The following is a 20,878-nucleotide window of genomic DNA, read 5'->3' as shown; positions in this document are numbered from 1 at the left end:
AATTTTTTTTTTTTTTAAATGAACGCACACAAGCACGAAGCATGTAGAGCAGCAGCCAGGGGACGAGAGACTGAGAGCAACATACAGAGACCATGAAGGCATGGCAAAAGAAGAAAAAACATGATCGAGGGAGCGAGGAAACCAAGCAAGCAGAGAACAAATTTGTGGGTGCCAATAAAGCAGAACTCTAAGTCACTTGAGTTTTAATTTCCTGCCAGGGGAAGCGAGAACAATATCAAGATTGAAACACGACTTTCAATGAGTCACTCTCAGAGGCAGCTCAGTGGGATCAGGCTGTTAACATTCGAAACATCATCCCTCCGTCTCTCTTCTTCCTGCTCCTCCATTTGCGTTATTGCATAGGCGCACATGCACACAAACACAGTGGTATGCACCACCGCACATGGGCCCATAAATGTGATAGCGTACACATGAGCCCTCAATAACACGCACAAACACACTCACACACAAACACAGTGCAATGGCACTAATGAGAGTGCATGACTAATACCTCTTCAGTCCTTTCTTCAGATGAGTGCTTATTATGGTCTGTCAAGGAGATGAATCAGTTTATGTCACGGTTACTATGGTGATCAAAGCCTCCAGCACTTCCCTTAAGTGCCTGCTAGCTAAAATAAGCTATTTTAACCCCTTTAACTACAGGCCTATCAGTGTACAGTGACACCCACACACAAACATATAAATAGGCGAGCTGACTCTCTGACCTCTCTGGAGACAAGTGAAAACCCACCTGAGGGACTGTTTGAAACCCCTTTATACACACAACAGGCAAACAAGAACTAAAAAAACCAGACTCAAATTAAGGCAGAAATAAAAGATAAACATGAATTTATGACATAAATGAACCAAAAAATGTGACTTTCTGGAGCAATGCATTTTTTATTAGGATCCCCTCAGAGATCAAACTGTCATTAGATGTTTTTAAACCTTACCAACTTTACTGCGAGTATGTGCAGCCATAAAATGTAAATGCATTGAGCAGACTTGACAATCCTATAAAATGTACCCAATCTGCATTTTTAATGGCAGGCGCTTTTTTCAGAATCACAATTTGGTTAACTCATTCTCTAACAGCACTTCTGAGATAACAGATAATAACTAGTTTTATCAGTGCTTTCTGCTCATTTTATGTTTTGGCCTTTATTTAGTTCTTTGAGTTCCTCACTTTCTGGGATTCACAGATTGGATCTCGCAGTAGTTTTCAGAGTTATTATATATTTTTTTATAAACTTTGTATTTCTCTTTCTTGTATTTGTTGACAGGTGTTTGTGTTTAGGTTAAGATTGGTCTCCTCTGCTTATTTAATGTTTTACTTTGTGAGTTTGTTTTCAGTTGTATCTTCTTTCAGATTTACTTTCCGTTGGTCTAGCTTTGATTCCCTTACTATGTTCACTTGTTGTTTATTGTGTTCAACTGTGTCTTGTTTAGCTGTTTGTTCAGTCCCTCCACCAGTGTGTATAAACAGTCCTGTCAATCCCTTTGTTCGGTGCTGTATATCCCTGGCTATGCCTTCTCTGTATTTTTGGTTTCATGCTCCTTGTGCATTTTAGAGTCTGTCTTTTTGTTTATGTGTGCTCACATGAATTCAAAGAGTTTGGACTTCAGTAATCAGTAATGTTTATGATTAAATCACCAGAAAGATGCATCAACTAGTGTTTTTTTTTCTGCCTAATTAAAAAACCAAATGCAATAAACAAAACACAAATCAGGTTCTAACACAGAACGCATCCTAAAACTGTGATATTATTTCTTGTCTGTGTTAAAGATTTAAGTAGTTGAAATATTTTTACCATCCTTTTATTTTATTACTTATCTTTTTAGCATATTTCTAATATTCAAGTAGCAATGTTATGAAAGCACAATTTTTAGCAAAAAAAATAACTTGTGTACTCACCTGGTTTTCCCTGCTAGTCTTTCCAATGTCCACTGCGCATGCTCTTAGCTAGGTCATATGACAAGGAAATCGAAACTAAAGAAGTGGACTATGAAGCAAAGATCAGTTGAGAGCAAGAGATTCAGATGCAATCAGTTCCTTGTTTGTTAGACTAATTACGCTGTATTAAAGTCTCGATAAGCTACTCCCAGCGTAATTACATCTTGCATGCGTGTTGGTCACATTGATAGAAGACGAGCTTATGTTTCTGGAATGTGTCATATGTTAGCATTGATCTAAAAATAAGAACAAACTAACATGTTTGTTTAACTTTAGCCGATTGGTTGTAGTGTTAGCTAAATCTGCGCATGCGCATTGTGCTGATAGCAGAGAGCTATCTTGACACGGCAAGTTATAAATCTGCGTCTGTGCAGAAGTTTCAGTGTGGATAGGTAGCTGTTTGGGGGCTGGTTCGCAGACAAGTTGAAGTGGGACAGTTTGCAGTTAGTCAGGGTAAACTTTTATCTTTTTAAGAGGAGCAGCTTTAACTGCGTAGGTTTTATTTGTGCGGCCCGGTAAGCTAGCTGTGTTTGAAGATGAGATTGAGTGGAGTGCTCGTGTGTTTGTTCCTGCTTTGTGTTGAGAGATGCTGGAGTGACACACCAGCAAACTGCACCTACGAAGACCTGGTGGGAACATGGGTGTTCCAGGTGTCCAAAGGAGGACACGACAAGACGGTGAACTGTTCCGCTGAAGGTAAAAGAACAAAAAAAAGCACACCATATCTAAAAAAACAAACAAACGGTCACACAATATGGGGGTCACATGAGGAGGAAATAAAATAGTTAGCTTTTTGGAAATCATGTGACAGTCTTATGATGAGACATGTGTTAAGTTCCAGGAAGTTGTACTTTGTTTAAATTGTATTTTTAAAACTTGCAGTATTGCACAAGTAAAACATACATTAAAGAAAGTAGTAAAAATTGTCCAACAAAAATTTGGCTTAACTTTGTTGTAAAGAGTTGATGAAGTCAATCTAAAGGTCGACTTTGTTCAGGGGATTTTTGCTGCCTTTCATTGTGTGCCGTGTTCCTCTACAGCTGTAGGTGAGAGCACTGTGACTGTGACTCTGCAGAAACTGTCTGTGGCCACAGATGAGCTGGGGCACACCGGCTTCTTCACCATCATCTACAATCAAGGCTTTGAAGTGGTCATTAATGGGTACAAATGGTTCGCCTTCTTCAAGGTAAAAGATGGCTGCGACTAATTTGTGGATTTGAGTGATGTCTTAAATTTAATGCCATGTTAGAGCTGCACATGCAATCTCCCAGCTTGCTGAGTTTTCCAACTATTATTGAAGTCGTGCTGTTTTTTAAATATTTTATGCACTGTTCTTTTCTGAAGCCAGAGTGATAAAAGACTTGATATGTCAAAGTTTGACTCATCATTTAAAGCAATTAGAACTTGAGCTGTAAATGAATTTCAATCGTCGGTTAACCTTTATCTAAATATCTAAGAGTTCACTCTGTCTCAATTTCCTCTTTCTTTACCTCATTTAATCTTTGAATTTCGTGTTATTTAAAAGCAGCAGTTTCAGACTTCAGAATCTTTTGGCTGTGCGTGTGTGTGTGCGTGTGTGTGTGTGTGTGTGTGTGTGTTTCTTATTAGTCACATGACAGTGAGCTCAGAGACGTGTCATAGCCACAAGTGTGGTCCACTTCGCCAATGACCATTGTCTGGTTCTTGATTTTTATTCAGTATAATTAAACAATCTAATTTCATTTAAACACTCTTGTACTGTATTTTCAAACTTTAACATCAGCGGTTACCTGAATAACTTAATTAAATATGAGTTATACTAGTTTAACTATCTGATTTTAATTCAGTTGCTTTTAAAAAGGTTCTTTATATTGGAATAAAACAATTTGACTGAATTGTTCACACAATGTCCAGCTTTAATCTGCGTGTCTCTTCAAACTTTCAGTACAGTCAAGAAGGTCCTAAGGTGACCAGCTACTGTGACCAGACCCTACCAGGGTGGGTCCATGATGTCCTGGGGCGTAACTGGGCATGCTTTGTTGGAAAGAGGGTAAATCCAGTACCACCCCGAACAGAATACAAACCAGTCTTCGGCAGTAGGTACATAACTATACAAACCTTTTTTGATGGGGTTTTTTTTTTTTTATGTCACAAGATCTTTAAGATGATTGGGTATAAAAAGAAGTTGTCTGAGAGGCTGAAAGAAAAATTGGTGTGCAAATGGTTCAAAGTTTTAAGAGTGAAATTGCTAATAAATTGGATATGTCATCATCTTTGGTGAGTAATAACAAACCATTCTCAGAGTTGTAAGTAACCTTTGTATGGCAGAGACATGATTTAAAAACCAGTACAGCTATTTTGACCCGGCATTGAAAACTCCACTCTGCGTTGTAAAATCACTCCTTAGAGCTGTTGTTAGTAAAAACAGTTTGTCACTGAAAACTCTGTCAACCAAAGAAGTCCAAACCTAAACAAGATATAAACATTCAACTTCCTTCCTGAAAACCCTGCACAACTGTGCAGACACCAATGATTTTGAAAATTTTTTACCCTGAGGGGTGAAAATTAACCAACCTACATTTAATATTTATCACCCATTGGAAATTCAATTCAGTTTAGTGCAAATAAGCAGGTATTATTTAAAACTACAATTTTACTATTGTAATATTTTCAAATATAACATAGTGGAAAAATCATTAGGAAATTATTGCCTTTTTTTTTCCTCACAGCCAGGATCCTTATGATCATGTCTTTTTACTTAGTAGTAGTTATCTGTGGGTAACAGGTTCTTCTATTGTGAAGTGAGTGATTTGAAACTTAATCGATCGTTTCCCACACTTATCACTGCCTTGCTCTAGTATGTGGAAGTGCTGGGGTTTTTTTTGTTTTCTTTTTTCTTTTTTCTTTTTTTGAGAGTTGTGGAACCAACCAACACAACAAGTCTTTATTTTGCAACTTACAGTTAAGCAACTTGGCTGAAGTGGCATAAAAAGACCACACTGATTGACTGCATCATTGAAAAAAACAAATTGATTCAGGTTATGAATTAGTAAAGATGCATATTTGGTTGAAATGTTATTGAGCAACAACATCCCATACAGTATTAAAAAAAATAAATCAATAAAAAAACATCAGATCAACATTGTAAACTTCTATTTATAAAATGTGGTTGAATTCTCCAGAAGTACAGAACATGCCCACAAACATGCGCAACGTTGCATAAACTAGTTTCCTTTCCTTTTTGTCAATTACCTCCTTATTTAACAATTTAGTGTTGAGGCGGTCAGAAAAAGGGGAACAGTGACTGTAACAGCTGTCTGGTCTTCCCCTTCACTTCATTACCAGATGCGTGCATTTAAAATAAATAAATAAAATCTGTACATTTTAACCAACTTTCTATCATATTGTCATTTTACTCAGATCTGTTTCAGTCAGTTTCTCTCTCTGTTTGCGGCTGAGTCTCCTTGAAATCTTTTATATTTGTACCTAATTAATTGTAATGTACTTTTATTATTTCTCCAGACTGCCACAGAAGCTCTACAAACACAGCATGGACTTTATTGATGTGATCAACTCTGTTCAGAAATCCTGGAAGGCTGCGCCCTACCCAGAGCACGAGATGTACACTTTACAGGAGCTGCAATACAGAGCAGGCGGGCCTGCCTCTCGTATCCCTGTGTGAGTATTTACTTGCACTTCCCGTTGTGTACTCCGGGGTCCGGACGTAGGAGACGATCATGGGCGATCATGGCTCAAGAGTTGGGAGTTCGCCTTGTAATCCGAAGGTTGCCGGTTCGAGCCCCGGCTTGCACAGTCTCGTTCGTTGTGTCCTTGGGCAAGACACTTCACCCGTTGCCTACTGGTGGTGGTCAGAGGGCCCGGTGGCGCCAGTGTCCGGCAGCCTCGCCTCTGTCAGTGCGCCCCAGGGTGGCTGTGGCTACAATGTAGCTCGCCATCACCAGTGTGTGAATGTGTGTGTGAATGGGTGGATGACTGGTTATGTAAAGCGCTTTGGGGTCCTTAGGGACTAGTAAAGCGCTATACAAATACAGGCCATTTACCATTACCATTTACAAAAGATGTACATATAGGTAATATGTTTGCAATATTAGGAGCTAGTCTGTTGACTTGTTTGGGAGGTGTTTTCAAAAGGGAAAAAAAAGGTTAGTACACGTTTGTGTTTTGTGTCTAGTTAAGCCATGACTGCTTGTCTTTTGTCCCGTCTTCCTCCCAACACTCCCAACCAGTTGTGGCAGAGCAAAAACTCCCTTCCTGTTAAAAGGGAGTTTTTACTCCCCACTATCACCAAGTGCTCGGTCAAAGGGTGTTGTTTGATTGTTGGAGTTTTCTCTCTGGTATTTTGGGGTTTTTAACATGTAAAATATAAAGCTCCTTGAAGTCACTCCTGTCTTGATTTGGTGCTATAGAAGAACACTCAACTGAATTTACGTGTGGACAGTCCCCGCACCCTTATCTTGAAAGGTCAGCACTACTAAACTAAGGCTGTTCAGTGTGTCATTGTGGCAGTCCTCCATAGCATTCAGCAACCCATCCTGGGAGTTTCCACCCCTGCAGTCGTTTGGACTCCAACACACCAGCTGAATTTATTGTCATGATAAGTCAGTAAAGACTTTTCTCCTGCAGGCAAACTTTACAAGAAGCACCATAAATAGTATATAATTCTCTACCACAGAGGGAGGATGTCCTGCCACAATGAAGAATGGAATTCATCAGTAGTATATTTCCTCACACTATTTTTTTTTTTTTTTTTTTTTGGTCTAGTAGCAAGTTAAGAGTTATTTTAGCCGTTTAGTTCTAATCTTTCCTCTTTATTTTGGACTGTCTCCTCCTCTAAGTGGATTTCAGCAAATTGTGGTACAAATATCACTTGGACTAACAGATCCATCTTACTTAATATGGATTTACACACATTACATTTCCATAGTTATGGTTTTGTATAGGACTGCTTTTCAGTGCAAATGTGTTAAGTAAAATTACCCCCTTTTACATTTTAGGCGTGCTCGCCCTGCACCTGTGAAAGCTGACGTAGCTAAGATGGCATCAGCTCTGCCTGAGCAGTGGGACTGGAGAAATGTTGACAGGGTTAACTTTGTTAGCCCTGTGAGAAACCAAGGTACGCAATATAATAAATTTAATACAAAGTTCACTCAATACGATATAGAAAAGTTAAAGGGTCAGATTCAGACAAAGCCATACCTTTCCTTTTGAGCAGCTGTCACTAAGTCAGGCACTGAACAACTGCTCACCAGCTACCCTGCTTCCCTCTTTGCAAGCCAGGGTGTCCTTTCTGCTTTCCTCCTGTGTTTCTGCACAGCCTAGTGTGTGAGTGGAGAGATTATGTATGCTTAGTACTTTAAGTGTCTGAGAGGGCCTCTGTAGGATGGGGTTTAAGGAGCTGGAGAGGGTTGAAGTGTTTCAGTCAAAGCGCACTCAGCCACTGTGCAGAGTTGCAGAGCTTTTTCTGTTTCAGTGTTATAAGTCAGGTGGATTCTTAAGGTTCCATTTCAGTTCACAAAAATTGGCAGGCTTGAAAGTAAATTGGTGTGGGTGGTCTGGCAGAGGGTGCAATGCAAGGAAAGTGCCCATACACTCAATCAGAGCCCCCATTACTTTGAAATGCAGTGTTTTAGTGTATTGTCGTCACCCCGATGGGCGGGCAGGTGACGTGGACACCCAAGTTTGTGAATGTGAGAACTCAAGAACTAAAATACATAGGACTTTCAAATTGATAACATAGGTGTATCTACTAAATATCTCAGATGAGTTTGAATCTCAGTGACCTCGACCTCAAGGTGAAGGTCAGAGGTCAAGTTTTCTGAAAATCTTGTGAATGCGATAACTTTAGTACAAGGTGACAATGGATTCATACAAAAATGTATACAATGGGTCCATCTAGCTGGAGGCTGAGTGCTACCTCTGGCCGCTGCCGGTATTTTTTAAATTTATTATACAAAGTCAGTATTTTATAAGGTGCCTGATTTATCACTGGGAATTTACCAGAAGTAGACATTAGTTGGTTGAAAAATTGCATATAAATGTTAGCAGTCTTCCATCTGTGGGTACAGTTAATGGTGTTGTAGAGGAACATGGTAAATGGCCTGCATTTGTATAGCGCTTTACTTAGTCCCCAAGGACCCCTTTACACTACATTCAGTCATTCACCCATTCACACACACATTCACACACTGGTGATAGCAAGCTACATTTTAGCCACTGACAGAGGCGAGGCTGCCGGACACTGGCGCCACCAGGCCCTCTGACCACCACCAGTAGGCAAACATGGGGTTAGTATCTTGCCCAATCGAACAACTGACCTTTTGGTTAGTGGTCGACCTGCTCTGCCACCCGAGCTGCAGCCACCCCACATGATTAGTGTTCCTAATGTTAGAGCGTTTATGACTCTTTATTAATGTTGCACCTGGATCTCTCTTGCGTGTCAGCACTGGAGGATTGCAGGTGCATGTTATTTTAGCAAAGTACAGATTTATTAAGTCCTGTGAAAAAGCTTTAATTTTTCTGTCTTGGTCATACAAATGTTTGTCATCACAAACTAGACCAGCAGACGTTTTTCCACTACCGTAGGAACAAAGTGTTTGTATAAGAATTAAAATTAGGCCCGTTGTAGCTTTACAAGTTGCCATAGTTTGCTTGGAAACCAAACGAGAAAACAACAACTATCACAAGTTTTGCAATATTGGGATTTATTGAAGTGCTGCTGTGTTTCATAGTAGTGTTTTCTTAATGGAAATTTTGGATTTTCTGTTTCAGCATCATGCGGAAGCTGCTACTCCTTTGCCACAATGGGAATGCTGGAAGCTCGTATTCGAATCCTCACCAACAACAGCGACGCTCCCACCCTCAGCCCTCAACAAGTGGTCTCTTGCTCTGAGTACTCTCAAGGTAAACTAACTGTAAATCTGTGTGTTTGTTATTTGACTCCCAGTTCAATTAATATTAAAACAGTTATTGGCTATTGCACATTTATGCTACAAGTAGAAAATTGACAAAACATAAAGTGAAGAATATTTAGTCGATGTAAATATTGAATATCACAATACACTGTAACGATGGAAAATGTTTGTATTGAATTTGTTTGTTTGTTTGCTTTGAGGGGGGGTTGCCTTCAACGCTAATCTGAACAAATATTGCTGAAGTATTTTAATAGCGTGCACAAAGTGGGATCAAGATGTTCTGTAAAGTATATGAAATCACAAAAGGATTTCTAGGGTGCAGACTATGAGCAAGCATGTTAGAAGAGGTCTACAGGTCCAGAAAAAAGACTTGACTGGTCAAATGTAAACTGGGTACAGGTTTTGCAAATGCTGTAACTCCTTTTTGAAGAATCTTTTTGCATTTAGTATCATCGGTGGCTTTATAAAGTCATATTAATGCATTTTCAGTAATGCCCCCCATCTTGGATCACATTAAGTTTTGCCCTTGAAAGGTTTTTGACAGGTTTAATATGTTAAGCAAACCTTGTTTTTCTCCTCCTATTTTTAAGGCTGTGATGGCGGGTTCCCATACCTGATTGGGAAGTACACACAGGATTTTGGCATTGTGGACGAGTCATGCTTTCCGTATGTTGGAAAGAACACTCCGTGTGGTGTTCCTCAGAACTGTAGGCGCATTTACGCAGCAGAATACAACTATGTTGGTGGCTTTTACGGCGGCTGCAGTGAGGCGGCCATGATGTTGGAGCTGGTCAAGAATGGACCTATGGCAGTAGCTTTCGAGGTACAACAGCTTCTCCCTGATCTAAGGCTTGATCTGTTAATACAAATTCAACCCTCAGCATAAACTAAAGAGATAAAAAGAATTCTACAGACCAGTGTTTTTGAAATGGGGAAGGAAGAACATGAAAATCAAATGATCATACTTGCTGTTCACAGATCTTTCATTTTCTTTAGTTTATTACTTTGTTTGGTGTTGGACGAGGCTGTCCTTGGAGGGTGGCTCACCTCAGCTATAAAACACTGACTGAAAACCCGATTCAGCAACGTCTCTTAAGGGTTTATAATGTTACAAATTTTCATGAATTTTCTAAATTGCATTGTTTCAAATCACCACATTCAATATAAACTGTCTTCTTAATCTTTCTAAGCACAGGTTTAAATTATTTTCTTAACCCCAAACATATAAGTAAGCCAGCAGACAGAGATGAGCAGAGCAGCAACCCCTTGAACTCTATATCCTTTATATCGGAGTGTATTTGCTTTCCAGTTAAAAATAAAATGATCCAATTCTGTTCACAGGTCTATCCTGACTTCATGAACTATAAGGAGGGCATCTACCACCACACTGGCCTTGCAGACCCATTCAATCCCTTTGAGCTGACCAACCATGCCGTGTTGCTTGTGGGGTACGGCCGCTGCCACAAGACTGGCCAGAATTACTGGATTGTCAAGAACAGCTGGGGCACCGGCTGGGGCGAGGAAGGCTACTTCCGAATTCGCCGCGGAAATGACGAGTGTGCCATCGAGAGCATCGCTGTCGCAGCCAACCCTATACCTAAACTGTAGAAGCTGAAACGTCAGAATTGACATAATCAATGATGATTGACATAACCAATGGTTATGAGTCACAGATTTTAAAGCACAAATATTCCATGGATTTTATCAACATATGCATTGGAGAGTGACAATTTAAGGCTACATGTATAACTTTTCACAAAAGAATTGAGTCACAGGGTGGCACTAATGAGCAGAGCAAGATTAATTAAATGAAAAATTATGGATTTGCGCTGTAATGGCAATCTTCCAAATGGATATGCAATTTGTTTAAAAGGGAAATCAATCTGAATTCTTAACATTGTTCATTTATACTTTTCATAAACTGCCAGCTCTCAGATCAGGAAGTACGGTGCATACAGTAGGTTATCCACATAATTTCATATGTTGCTGTGATTTTTATAGTTTTTGCTCCCAAATGTAAAAATTGAGAATTTGGGTATGAAAGATTTTATGTTTGTATGAATTACACGTTTACAGCTCTTAAAATGGATTTTTAATTAAAGGGAAACAGTAATGCTGCTCTTTTGATGCCACTCCCCAACACCACCACTTTTTTATGTTTGCTGATTTAAGCAGTGACTGATTAGCTGCCTTTTGAATATTCAAGCTCTAACTGCCAGTAAGTACTTGAAATCAAGTACCTACCACTGTGGATTAGGACATACTGCTTGTCTCAGTATGTCCTAAGTTTTACTTGTCACACTTAAAGGGAAATCCAGATGTGTGTTTTGTTCTTTGACTCAGGAATGCACTGAACAGAGTAGAAACCTCTTTTGTCCTTGCTACATTGAAACCAAAACTGCCATGTTTTCCTGTTGGATGATTTTTAAGAGTTTCCCAGTGAGCTGTGATTGCTGGATCAGTTAATAAAGGGATGCAACTGATTGTAGTGCCTCTTACTCCTCCTCTATACCCTTTCTATTTCAATTTGGAAGTTTTGAAATTATTTTTTTGTGTGTGACAAAATGCAATGCACTTTTCTATAAATAAAATAATTGGAAAAAGCATAATATAAAATTTAAATACTTCCACTGGTCACTTTATTAGGTACATATTGCTAGTACCAGGTTCTTCCTTCAGCACTGCCTTAAGTCTTCATGGCAAAGACTCAATAAGATGCTGACAGATCCTTGGTCTATATTAGCATGATCACGCAGTTGCTGTAGATTTGTCGGCTGCACATCCATGTTGTTGTGTTCCACCACATCCCAAAGGTGCTCTGTTGGGTGTAGATCTGGTGACTGTGGAGGCCATCTGTGCAGAGTGAACTCAGGTGCATTTTATCCTCCTGGATGCAGCCGTCATAGGATTGATGTGCTGAGGTCATTAAGGAATGGCATGGTCCGCAACAGTACACTGATAGACTGGTGTTAAAATGATGTGCAGCTGGTAGGGAACCGAGTTATGTCTTTACCATCTTAATGTCACAGCAGAAGAGATGAGAGTCATCAGACCAGGTAACATTTTCTAGCTTTCTGTTGTCCAGCTTGTCAGTCTGTGATAATTATAGCCTCAGTTCTTCCTGTTTTTGGTGACAGGAGTGGCAATCAGTATGAACATATGCTGCAGTGGCACATCTGCTTCAAGGCTGAACTTGAACTTCAGCGGGTCGTCTTGACCACTTCTACAAACCTAAATGCGATGAGTTGCTTACATGCAATTGGCTGATTCATGTTAACCTCCTAGGACCTGGCGTCCACATATGTGGACATCACATTTTGGGTTATTTAGACCAAAATACTCAATTTTGCTCTACAAGGGCCTGATATCCACTTACGAGGACATTATACTGCTACTGTTCTATCAAAATTTTAAACGAATATCATATGTGGCTCTCATTTTTATTAGAAACAAAAAATAAGGTAAAAAAAATAATAATAATAAATAAAAAAAATCTGGTAAAACTTTGTTTTTACATTCATCGGGCCCCAATATGCCCAAATATCAAAGAGAAATTAAAAATGAATGCCGTGGAAGAGTTTGGGTCTTATGAGGTTAAGGAGCCTATGAACACGTGTACCTAATAAAGTGGCCGGGGAGTGTGTATAGGCCATTCCGTTCTTGCGCTCTGCTTCGACGAGCTGCGAAACCAAAAAATGTTACCAGTGCTGACGTTTCGGTAATGATAATTCAGTTTACATAATGCAGACCTGTGGCAGGCACTGTTATGCCCCATCTTTTTTCATTTCCATAAAGCAGGTTACATTTTGCTGACTACTTTTATCTAAAAAAGTAGTCTGCAAATACAAAACAAGCAGTAGTAGTCAGCTAGTATAAGAGCAGTGCTGCCTCTCCAGCTTGGAGCTGCCCATCGTGAGTCACAAGGTCCAGACGTCTCTGCTTCGCTTCCCTCTGTGGGCCAGGGCGTACCTTGCCGCCCCTTCTCATTCCCAGCTCTCCCCAGCTCTCTCTGCGCTGTCCTGTGCGTCTCCCTCTATCATCCCCAGGTCTTCCCCATACGGTGGATTCATGCTCGACTCTCGCCCTCCTCGGTCGCCATGCAGAACAACCACCATAAGGAGCATCTCTATAAGATTCTTGTGATAGGCGACCTCGGGGTTGGGAAGACCAGTATCATCAAGCGATATGTCCACCACAACTTTAGCCCCAACTACCGAGCCACCATCGGCGTGGATTTCGCACTCAAAGTGCTCAACTGGGACCAGGAGACCGTGCGCCTTCAGCTGTGGGACATCGCAGGTAAACCAACTTTCACCCACCGCTCACATTAAATAAGAGGAAGTGAAACAGTTCGATAACACCGTGGGGATTGTAAGAAACGAGGATTTGTGCGATTTGTTTCCTTTTTGCCTAAAAGCGTTTTAAGTATGTTACATTTAGAAGTTATGCAAAGCAGATTATTATCAATTTATAACTTCTTTGGAAATGTGTGATTTTCTTATGCAGAAAACATGCTGGAGAGGGTTAATTAGTCTTTTAAGTGAAATTACCATAACATTTGAAAACTCTTTAATGAAAGTGACAAGCTATAATCGTAAAGAAATTTCAGTTTACAATTATTTAGCCCGTTATGTCTTCATTAAATGACACACAATCACACAATGATTGTCGTTGTAAAAACCACTTTCTACTCCTCGGTAAGTGCTGTGCTAAAGCTTTCCAAATAATTAATGAAATACTTATGAGAGGTTGGCTGCTCCAGTAGAAACGACATGTTTTGTAATTTCAGGAAAATGTGTGAGCTGTCTGATTATGGACTTTAAAAATATTGTTTATTTTAGATGAAACAAATCATAGGTTAATAAGGAAACAAAAGCACACCAGTTTTTACAGTTCACCCTTGTTTTTAACACACACACACACACACACAGTCTTGTTCGTCATTTGTACCAGCTGACTCCAAATTCCTGCCTTCCAATCGCTTGGCTATGCACTCATACAATCACATGTTAAAAAGGTTAAAGTCATATATAAGATGAACTTTTGCGCCATGTGACCTTGATGAAGGAGCATCACGATGCTCTCATGATAAATCAGTGTCGTCATAGTAACGGCGTGCCACTCTAAGATTGTTTCGAGGCTTATGCAAAACCTTCTGCACCAGCTGGTCTGTTGAGCCAGAAAATTAATAATCTTATCTAATTTGGAACGAAACATTGAGCTCAGGTTCCAGCTGATGACATAATAAAAGCAAGTTTATTATATCACCTTTATAATTTGATGTCATGCGGTCCCCAGTACGGAGTTTTTTGCTCTAAATGCAGCTGTCTCACACACACACACACAAACACACACACACACACACACACAGCCAAAAGATTCTGAAGTCTGAAACTGCTGCTTTTAAACTGTACTGTGTAACTAAACAAAGTGTTTTCTCATTTTCCCAAGTATCACACGCCTTCACTATACTTTGTAAATGTAGTATTATATAAGTTGAATAGTGTAAATTGTCGGTAGGTGTTAGGATGCCATGTCATCAGGGACGAGGAATGGAAGTTTTTTATTTGCTTTAAAACCAAAAGTTATTATAATAAAAATTCAAATATGTTTACTTGTCGGTTTTCAGTTTTTAAATTGCTTCTGGCGACGACAGAAATCAGAAATAATACCGGCTTTTGACTGGGGTGCTGTTGGTTAAGATGACAGAAAAACTACAACAGCCTCATGTCACATGAGTGTCTGCTGAGGTTTAGAAGAATCCTCAGACCTGGTGCTCTCTCCCCTCCTGTGCGCTCTCTCTCCAGTAAGCGCAAGCAGTCATGTGTCTCAAACTCATGTGAGGGAGATTTGAGGCCCAAGCTCCTGTACACAGAAAGCTTTTTATTATGAGCCAAAGATGAGGGTCTCCCTCAGAGAAAACTTCCACAGGTCTTGCACTGTACTCATTGTGCTGCTTACACTCACCTAAAGGTTATTAAAGCCTTTAAGATGGAAGATTATCTCAAGTAAATACGCTACGTACAAACCTTTTCTTGAAATATTTATGACTGCGTCTCACTTTTATGAATCTAAGAAAAAACTCACCCAGCTCTGTTATGGGGTTTGGTAATGAGCTACAGTTTTCTCATGCAACAGATGTAATAAATCACTGGCTGTTCTGTGCATTTACCAAGATAAACAACTTCGACCTTTCTATTTTTGTCTCCCATTTTTCTATGCCATGCTGCCAGTGTAGCAGAGCTAACTTCACAAGCCTAGATCATGTACACATAAGAGGAAAAACCTTTAGGGTTTTGTTTCTTTGTCTTTGACTTCAGATAATTTTCAGTCTTTTGAACTTTTGTGGATTATGTTGAACTGCAGAGTTACACTATTGCTGCCTTTCTATGAGCCTAAAAGGCCCCTAAGTAGTACCTATTTTGAGGAGTGAGGTTAAATATTAGCAAAGATACAATATTTGCAAACAGCTACACAGAGACATAAGTAGAAACACCCAAAGATACCTGATCTGATCTGTTGTAAAGAGATACTTAAGTTTTCTAGTGGGGCTTTTTCAAACATCCTCTATAATGTACTTGCCCAGAAAGCAGAGTGTTTGAGAAGGCCAGGGGCATAATTTTCTGCTCGACATACTCCAATGGCCGACCTGTTTCAACAAGCATCTGCCCCTAGATAAGTCCTTGAGCAAACCTTTCTGCCTCCCACCTGTTCTGGATCTGACCTTGTGGTCTGATCCATCTGTTCAAAAAAAAAAAAAAAACCCAAAACACTGCTGTGGGACTCAAAACCCTTTTTCTTGGCATCTTCTCTTGGATGCCATGATGAGTAGACCAGTTTGATTTGTGGTTATTCCACAGTGTGGAAGTGTCCTGATTTTATTCTGCGGCTGCGCAGCTGAATCTGATGGTCCTTCAGCAGAAATTATGGTTGGGAAAATGTGTGTGGATACAAGATTCCAACAGGGTATCAAATTAATTTGACCCTCAGGAATTTTTTTTACAGACAGTTTCACAAGCAGGCACGCACAGACTCCAGAGCCATGTTTCTTTCTCCCATTCTGCCTCTTTTCCATCTGTTCCTGCTTGTCTTGTAATGGAATGGAAAAAAAAATTGTGTGTCTGAAGTATCGGATGCAGGTGAAATATGTAAAGAACGCATCCATAAATACACCCAAAATGAGAAAATGGTAACATTGTTTACGTTTTGCTGATAAGGTGACAGCTTTGATAGACCATTGTTATACTGGTCTGTCGAAAATTTCACGATGTGCTTTAATAAAGTATGAAAAGTTTAAAATGCATCACAGTGACAACAAGCAATAATCTTATGTGTATGTGTGTGTGTCACTTTGTTTGCACGTCTTTCAGGTCAGGAGAGGTTTGGCAACATGACCCGTGTGTATTACCGTGAAGCCATGGGTGCATTCATCGTGTTTGATGTCACACGGCCTGCCTCCTTTGAGGCTGTCACAAAGTGGAAGGAGGATTTGGATTCCAAACTGACACTTGCCAACGGGAAGCATGTAGCCACTGTTCTTCTGGCCAATAAATGTGACCAGGGTCGGGATGTACTGACCAATAACGGAATAAAGATGGAGCAGTTCTGCCAGGAGAACGGCTTTGTGGGATGGTTTGAGACTTCTGCTAAGGTGAGAAAGATGACAAACAGACACACACACGAATACACGTACACACACAGTGTTTTAACTACAAGGAAACAAAGAGCAGCCTTCAACAGAGCTCTGAGGTTCAATCCCCCTGTGTCAGCAAGTCCTGTCTCCTCAGATGTCCTTGGGAAGCAGCTGACTCCTTGACTCTATCAGACCTAGCACCTGATTACCCTGTGGAGATGCCACCACAGAGGCACATTCAGGATGTGAAGAGATCCTTTAAAAGTGTTCAGTATTTGCATATCAATCACAGAGCCCTGCTGCTTTTGCACAAGAGTCTCACAGTCGATGTTCCTTCTGTGTTATTCCAGGTCAGCTGCACTTGCATCAGGTGCTCTGTTATCCAGACAGGATGTCCAGGAGTGTTGAGGGAATATACTGGCACACTTTTTTCCACTGACTGCACAAACCATAAAAAAGTGCTTATTCTTAGGCTCGCAGAGACTCTGATGCAATTTATAAAAATTATATTTTTAACCAAAATGTAACTTTCAGCTAAAAGACCTAAACTGCTTACAAAATATACTTTGTTACGTTTGCTATATTCAGTCAGTCTGAAGCCTTTGTAACAAATTTTAGACTGGACTGACAGCATAGCAATAATATTTAAAGATGAACAGAAGAAATGGGATAATATATTTAAATACTGAGCACAAATAAGAAATAAAAGACAGTAAAAGTTTGATTCAAGGCTCACTCATGACGACAGAAAATACAAATGCGGTGGGTGTATTCTGATTGTGAAATGAGCAACACACAGTGACACAGTAACACACTCCGACCTGAGTATGGCTGCTAGGAATCTCACAGCTGGGTGGTAAGAGGAGAAAATAGACTGAGGTGTGAGAAAGCTTAGCCATATACGGCACTGAAAGTTCAAATAAAACTTAACAAAAACACTCAGCCACTTAACCATATACAAAATCTGTTCTCACTTTTGTTTCTTTATACAAATATTTGTACAAATCTGTGAGGTCCACAGCTGCCACAGGCCCGAAATAGATTATGCTCAGTGTCCTCAGCAAAGCATTATTGTCCTCTATAGTTTTAGTTGTTGTATAAATGGCATTTATACCATTAGAAAACAAAATACAATCTCTAAAATATTTTAATTGTACAAAAAGAAAAGAAAAAAAAGACCACCAAACAAGTTAATGAAGCTTTATAAAAATAATGACGATAACGTCTACAACAATAATTGTTTCAGGGGAAGAATGATTAAAAAGACACACAGAGATAAACTGAGTATTAACTTTGCTCAAAGCCTGACATTGCAAAACAGTCGCACCTAATAAATCATCTGTCATCTTTTTTTTCACTAACCATAAATATAAATAATAATCCATCACAAATGTTAAGTAGTTCAGAGCTTAATGCCTCGAATGTTAATTGGAAACACTATATTATATTCAGCTGATAACTGACTTTTTTGGAGCTCAGTAACCTCCAAAATTTGCAACAACCGTTTTTATTGTGAAAAACTCTGCGGAAGGAAAGAAGTGAAGCTGGCACATGATATAGAATACATTTTACTTGAGCGGCACACTGCTAGATCATCAGGATATTAAAATATTAAGCACACGACTGCTGCTGCAGTAGACTTTACATGTAAGAAAAATGCATCTTTCTCATCTTTTTTCCACACTCAGCAGAACATTTGAGTTGTATTCCTGTGGGTGGAGAAGCTTTGTAGATGATGACTTTCCTTAGAGGATCATTTAGCTCTGGAATGTTAAAACTAGGCATCCCAATTCCTATATGAAGAAACTTTTTGGTATCATTTGTTTTATTCATCAAACTAAGGTAAAATTCCTCCTAACTAAACTTTGATAACCGGATCATGAAAAAAAAAAAGAAAAATGCAGCTTATTTAAATTTATATTGAAAGAGTAGAGCAGGGCAGGGTGAGAGACACTTCTGGAAGTTATTTCCGTTTTTATTAGAGACCTCATTTGACTACGATGACATTTCCTTTCTGAGCTACTGCAGTATCCATCAATCAAAAACACACACTGTGTCATCACTGAGTTCATCTAGGTTTTTTTAATTCTTTCTAAGATTAGGATAGAAAGACTCTAATGTTGAGAATTTTGAGAATGTTCAATCTTTACTTTGCAATATAAAGTGCCTTGAGGTGACTGGTGTTGGTATATGGTGCTGTATAAATATATTACATTGAAAAAACTATATATTTTTAGTGTAATCACAGGTCTCATTAGGTTTTGCTGTGGATGTTTTCGTCGTCATTTTTTTGTGTGTGAAAGAGGGATGCATTGTCATTTGTCAGTGTGTCAGACCAGAGGCAACCAGTCAGAGTAAATGCAAAAATCTCTTTCCAGCTTGTGTTCACATCGTTGCTGCTGACTGTTTTGTTGTGTTTCTTCCACCTCTTCAGTTTAGTGACGGTCCATTTGACGGTCCACTCAATTAACTCCACAGGTTTTTCTTCCTGCAGGCGCTTTTTTCTATCTTGTTTAGTGCCTTATAACATTGATTGATCTTCTGTGTTTTCCTACCTTTTCATATTCTTTGTCTTTCTTTCCCCCCTCTCCTCTATCACCCCCCCCCCCTTTTTTTTTTCCACTCTCTGCTTTCAGGAAAACATAAACATCGATGAAGCAGCCAACTGCTTGGTGAAGCACATCATTGCCAGTGAGAAAGACATGCTCCAGTCAGAAGTCCCAGACACCATCACGCCTCAATTAGAAAAGGACAAAGGTGGGACATGCTCCTCATGCTTCAGATCCCAGTAGGACCTGGTAGTTGGATTCTCATTACACAGTGTTCAGTTTGTGTGTGAGAAAGAGAACAAGGAAGAGCTCCTTTTGGCTCTTTTCGAGGTAGACGTGTGGGTGCCAACTCCTTTCCAGTCTTTAAGCTTGGGTGGGTTGGGTGTGGGGTTTGAGTGGACAGAGAGGCAGCTGGCTCAGGAAATGGATGGATTTGAGCAGAGGCAGAAAGAGAGATGGGTGCAGCTGTGTGCTCTTGTCAAAGACAAGGTCACCCTCTGGGTGACTTCAGGCCTCGACACTGCCACTTCGGCTACCATGGAGACGGAGTTAATGAACACATGCACAGAAAGGTTGTGGCCAATCACAGAATATCTGTACTGGAGGTGTGTGGAAGTAATCACTATATAGAAGCCATGGTCGCTGCTCCTCTTTCTCTCTTCTTACTGTCGTCTCTGTTCTTTTCCTCTGCTCTCATTTTTCTCCTCTGCTTGTTTGTAATTCCTAACCCGTACCTGACGGCACTTTTGGTTTGTCACGTTTTTCATGCTTCGTTCACAAGCAAGCAGAGAAAGCAAGTTAAGAATTTTTTCTCACCAGCTCTCTCCCAAGCAATTCCTTCTCAATGCTAATAAGACCACAGCCACATTACATGGCTCCTTCAAATATGGCTTCATTTATTTTTAACTTTTCATGTTCATCCACTATTTCCAGTGAAGCACTGTAAAGCAGATTATTGCAATTAAAGTGCCTTTTTTAAAGCATTTTATTTAATATCTGCAGTAGAGATATTCACTATATATTATTTACAAGTCCTCTTAATGGTGCACATTTCTCTTTCTGTTCATCGCTAATTAAGAATTGAACTCGTTTCAATTTCAGCACTTTTAAAAATAATGCTGAATGTGTGTTAATGCCCATTGTATCCCTTATTTCTATCCAGTGGTTTTCTATTAAATTTCTATCCCACTGTGATTTATTTCATTTGTAATGTTTGTAATTATGGGATGAATGCAAACATGTATACAACTATGTACATATTATATACAGCAAACTGAGGCAGATTATACAGTAGAACCAAAGATGTATCCAGTTTTCAAAATGTTCATGTGAATAAACCGTGGCTTTACTGACAACTAGCTGTTTTCCATTTGTCTTCTTATTATAACATTAAAAAGTCTGTATACAACCACAAACATGGTTTTAACATTCACTCTATGCACTATGATCAGGGTATAAATGACTGGATCCTAACAATTCAATAAATTAAGGATCGTGAGGGAGATGTCAGTTAAGAAGTCTGCTCATATGCTTAGCCGCGCAGTCCTGGGAGGAGGTATAACCAGACAATACAGGTTTCTCTACAGAAGGGTTAGGTGGCAGTAGCCTCTTGTTGGCAAAACAAGAAGCCTGGGCTGTGTCTAAGCAGCACATCTGACAAACCATCACTGTCAGCCTGAAGCAGTGTTTTGCTGACTATTAACATAGCCACATGAAGTCAGCCAGCCAGTGTCCTCTGGTCTGATGTGAAAAAGGGTAAATATTTGCTGTGCCACAAGAAGAATCAGTCATCAGCACTGGTGATACTTGTTTTTAGTAACAACAGTGAACA

General features: G+C 39.7%; 2 protein-coding genes across 2 annotated transcripts; both read left to right on the top strand.

Annotated features, from left to right (window-relative positions):
• Nucleotides 1-2,250: 2,250 nt before the first annotated feature.
• ctsc (cathepsin C) lies at nucleotides 2,251-11,349 on the top strand. Its single transcript, XM_084950583.1, has 8 exons — nucleotides 2,251-2,650; nucleotides 2,995-3,140; nucleotides 3,879-4,033; nucleotides 5,456-5,611; nucleotides 6,949-7,067; nucleotides 8,723-8,854; nucleotides 9,456-9,688; nucleotides 10,207-11,349. The coding sequence occupies exons 1-8, from the start codon at nucleotides 2,491-2,493 to the stop codon at nucleotides 10,471-10,473; spliced, it is 1,368 nt and encodes a 455-aa protein (XP_084806709.1). The 5' UTR covers nucleotides 2,251-2,490; the 3' UTR covers nucleotides 10,474-11,349.
• A 1,110-nt stretch (nucleotides 11,350-12,459) lies between these two features.
• rab38a (RAB38a, member RAS oncogene family) lies at nucleotides 12,460-20,405 on the top strand. Its single transcript, XM_084950584.1, has 3 exons — nucleotides 12,460-13,164; nucleotides 16,236-16,516; nucleotides 19,135-20,405. Exons 1-3 carry the CDS (start codon nucleotides 12,963-12,965, stop codon nucleotides 19,288-19,290), a joined length of 639 nt encoding a protein of 212 aa, XP_084806710.1. The 5' UTR covers nucleotides 12,460-12,962; the 3' UTR covers nucleotides 19,291-20,405.
• The last annotated feature ends 473 nt before the right edge of the window (nucleotides 20,406-20,878 follow it).

The sequence above is a fragment of the Perissodus microlepis genome, chromosome 14 (assembly GCF_051167445.1).
Source record: "Perissodus microlepis isolate ML-2025 ecotype Zambia chromosome 14, ASM5116744v1, whole genome shotgun sequence".
Taxonomy (NCBI): Eukaryota; Metazoa; Chordata; class Actinopteri; order Cichliformes; family Cichlidae; genus Perissodus; species Perissodus microlepis.
This window is presented reverse-complemented; position numbering and strand designations above follow the sequence as displayed.